The 2,841-nt window shown below is 37.2% G+C and overlaps 1 protein-coding gene across 1 annotated transcript; it reads left to right on the forward strand.

Moving 5' to 3' along the window:
- The first annotated feature begins 1,391 nt into the window (after nucleotides 1-1,391).
- LOC108484837 (uncharacterized) lies at nucleotides 1,392-1,778 on the forward strand. The gene has a single exon (XM_017788731.1). The coding sequence runs from the start codon at nucleotides 1,392-1,394 to the stop codon at nucleotides 1,776-1,778; it is 387 nt and encodes a 128-aa protein (XP_017644220.1).
- Nucleotides 1,779-2,841: the final 1,063 nt, after the last annotated feature.

The following is a 2,841-nucleotide window of genomic DNA, read 5'->3' on the forward strand; positions in this document are numbered from 1 at the left end:
GTCGATTTTATCCCCGCGTAAGTGTAGGGTTGGCACGGGTGGTGTGTTAGCTGGATCGAGGTGGGATACATCCTCATACTGTTGCATATCTGTTTATGAGATTTGTTACTGTATTGGGCTTAAGCCCACTTGTTCTATTATTGGTTTGGGCTAGGCCCAATTGATTCTGTTATGGGTGTGACCCAAATGATATAGTAGTGGGCTTTGGCCCACGTATGCTCTTAACTGGACTATACTTTACTATTAAAAGGGCTTTGGCCCAGACTGTTTCGGTTTCTGTTTCTGTATACTAACTGCTACTCTAGTAAGGGGATTACACACTGAGTTTTCATAAACTCACCCCATTTATTAACTATGCAGGTAATCTCCAACATTAGGAGGATTGGTGCTGCGAGGGACTCGGAGATGGCCACACGACTGCCTTTGGACTTTATTAATGTTTTAGATTCCGTTTTAGGTTTTTAACTTTTGTAATAAGGCCTCTTAAAGTTTCTGGATTTTAACTTTGGGTTTTATTTACTTTGATTTATAATTGTTTTTAAACAACACTACGTTTCCGCAACATTCTCGGAACTGTTTCACAACTTAGTTTTTAACATTACATTTTCGTTAATTAGTTACTTTTAAAATTAACTTTCGCAACTTAAAAGAAATTTTGGGAATAGAATTACTAACTTTTCAATGTACCACTTTATAAAGTAAACTAACGTAACTGGGATTTTACTTAAGTTTTCAAATAAGAGGGGTTTTCAATGAAAACATGGTTTTCGAAAAACACTTCAATGTGTCACATCAAATTCGGGCCTAACTTTTAGGTCGGGTTTGAGGTGTTATAGAAAGAGGAGATGCTTTCAATCCTAAAGCACTATCATGATGCTCCTTATGGAGGTCATTTTGGTGGCATACGAAATGCTACTAAGGTTCTCCAATTAGGATTCTACTGGCCTTCATTATTCAAAGATGCCCACCATTTTGTGAATCAATGCGATAGGTGTCAGCGCACTGGTTCTATATCTCGACGCAATGAAATGTTGTAGCAGCCAATTTTAGAGGTTGAATTGTTCGATGTTCGGGGTATGGATTTTATGGGACTATTTCCAAGTTCATTTGGAAATCTTTATATATTAGTAGTTGTTGATTACGTCTTGAAGTGGGTTGAAGCTATTGCAATCTCAAAGGATAATGCAAAGACAGTGCTTAAATATTTTCAAAATCATATTCTCACCCTATTTGGCACACCAAAGGCATTGATTAGTTATTAGGGTACATACTTTCATTGCAACCAAGTGGCAGCCACACTGAAGAGATATGGAGTTAATCATAGAATGGCTACTACTTATCATTCGCAAACTAATGGACAAGCCAAAGTATCAAATTGACAAATTAAAAACATGCTTGAGAAGGTTATGAACCCTTCGAGGAAAGATTGGTCTTTCAGACTGGATGACGCTTTATGGGCATTACAGATAGCATACAAAAATCTATTAGGGATTTCGCCGTATCCATTGGTTTTTGGGAAAGCATGTCACTTTCCAGTTGAATTGGAGCACAAAGCAATATGGACAATTAAGCAAGTGAACATGGACTATGAAGCTGCTAGAAAGAAAAGGCTATTGGATATCACTGAACTAGAGGAGATTAGGCAAAATGCCTATGACAATGCTGCAATTTACAAGGAAAAGACCAAACAAGGGCATGATAGAATTATTTGCAGCGATAATTTATCGCGGTCAACAAGTTTTATTATTCAAATCCAGACTAAAATTGCACCCGGGTAAATTGCGCTCACGTTGGTCTAGACCTTTCAAAGTTGTCGAAGTATTTCCTCATGGTGCAGTCACAATTAGAGATTTACATGATGGACACCAGTCCAAAGTGAATGGACAGTAGTTGAAACACTATTTTGGGAATATCAATCAAAAGCAGGCAAAGACCATTAAATTGGTCGAAAATTTGTAAGTTTTATTAAATTTATCATTATGTGATTTTATTTTATTTTTTCAAGCTTGTTCTACTTTTTTTTTATTTTTACAGAATAATTAGGTACCATTGTCAACGCACTTGGGCTTTATTGTCAACGCATTTTGTACTATTGTACTATCACGTATAACTCACCACGAATGAATGGCAGATCAAAATTTTCAAATCCCACTGTTTGATCAAAAGTGAACTAGCCGTCTGATTTGTCTGAATGGGCGCAATTCCTATTGGACACATTTATTCCTGCCAGCTTTATATCTCTTCACATTAAAAAATCATGCATTTCCATCTTCTTCTTTCACTCGCTATAAACCTTATTCACTGTGCCGACTGTAATACATACAAAGTAGCCATTTTTATTCATTTTCTCTTCCCCAAGCTCGTACCTTTACAAATTTAAACCATATTCACTCCACAAAACAAACAAAATACGGCAAGAATGAGAGGATCAGTTAAGAGAGCCACCAAGCCTATTGAAGAACACTTATCCTCTGCAACTGCAATTCATGAATCGGAATCCTCCATGCCAATGGAGAAAAAGGAGCAAGTGATCTTTTTAACGAAAGCGGCCAAGCCAGTTTCAAGACAACATTTTGAAGCGAAACTTTCACCCAGAATAGGGGATTCTCCTTTTGCTATAGCAAGACTTAGGCAAACAAGTATACAAAACCATCTCTAAGCTAAAGTGGGAGCCTTTCTGCACTCATCCTGGAAGTTACTCTCCTTTCTTGGTACGTGAGTTTTACGCTAACCTTTATGACCATGAGTTATAGTTTAGCTTTGTTCGAGAAGGCTTAATCCCATGGGATGCTAAAAAAATAATAAGTTGTACAACACTAAAGTAGATGTAGATGAACACTC

The sequence above is a fragment of the Gossypium arboreum genome, chromosome 6, assembly GCF_025698485.1.
Source record: "Gossypium arboreum isolate Shixiya-1 chromosome 6, ASM2569848v2, whole genome shotgun sequence".
NCBI classification, from domain to species: domain Eukaryota; kingdom Viridiplantae; phylum Streptophyta; class Magnoliopsida; order Malvales; family Malvaceae; genus Gossypium; species Gossypium arboreum.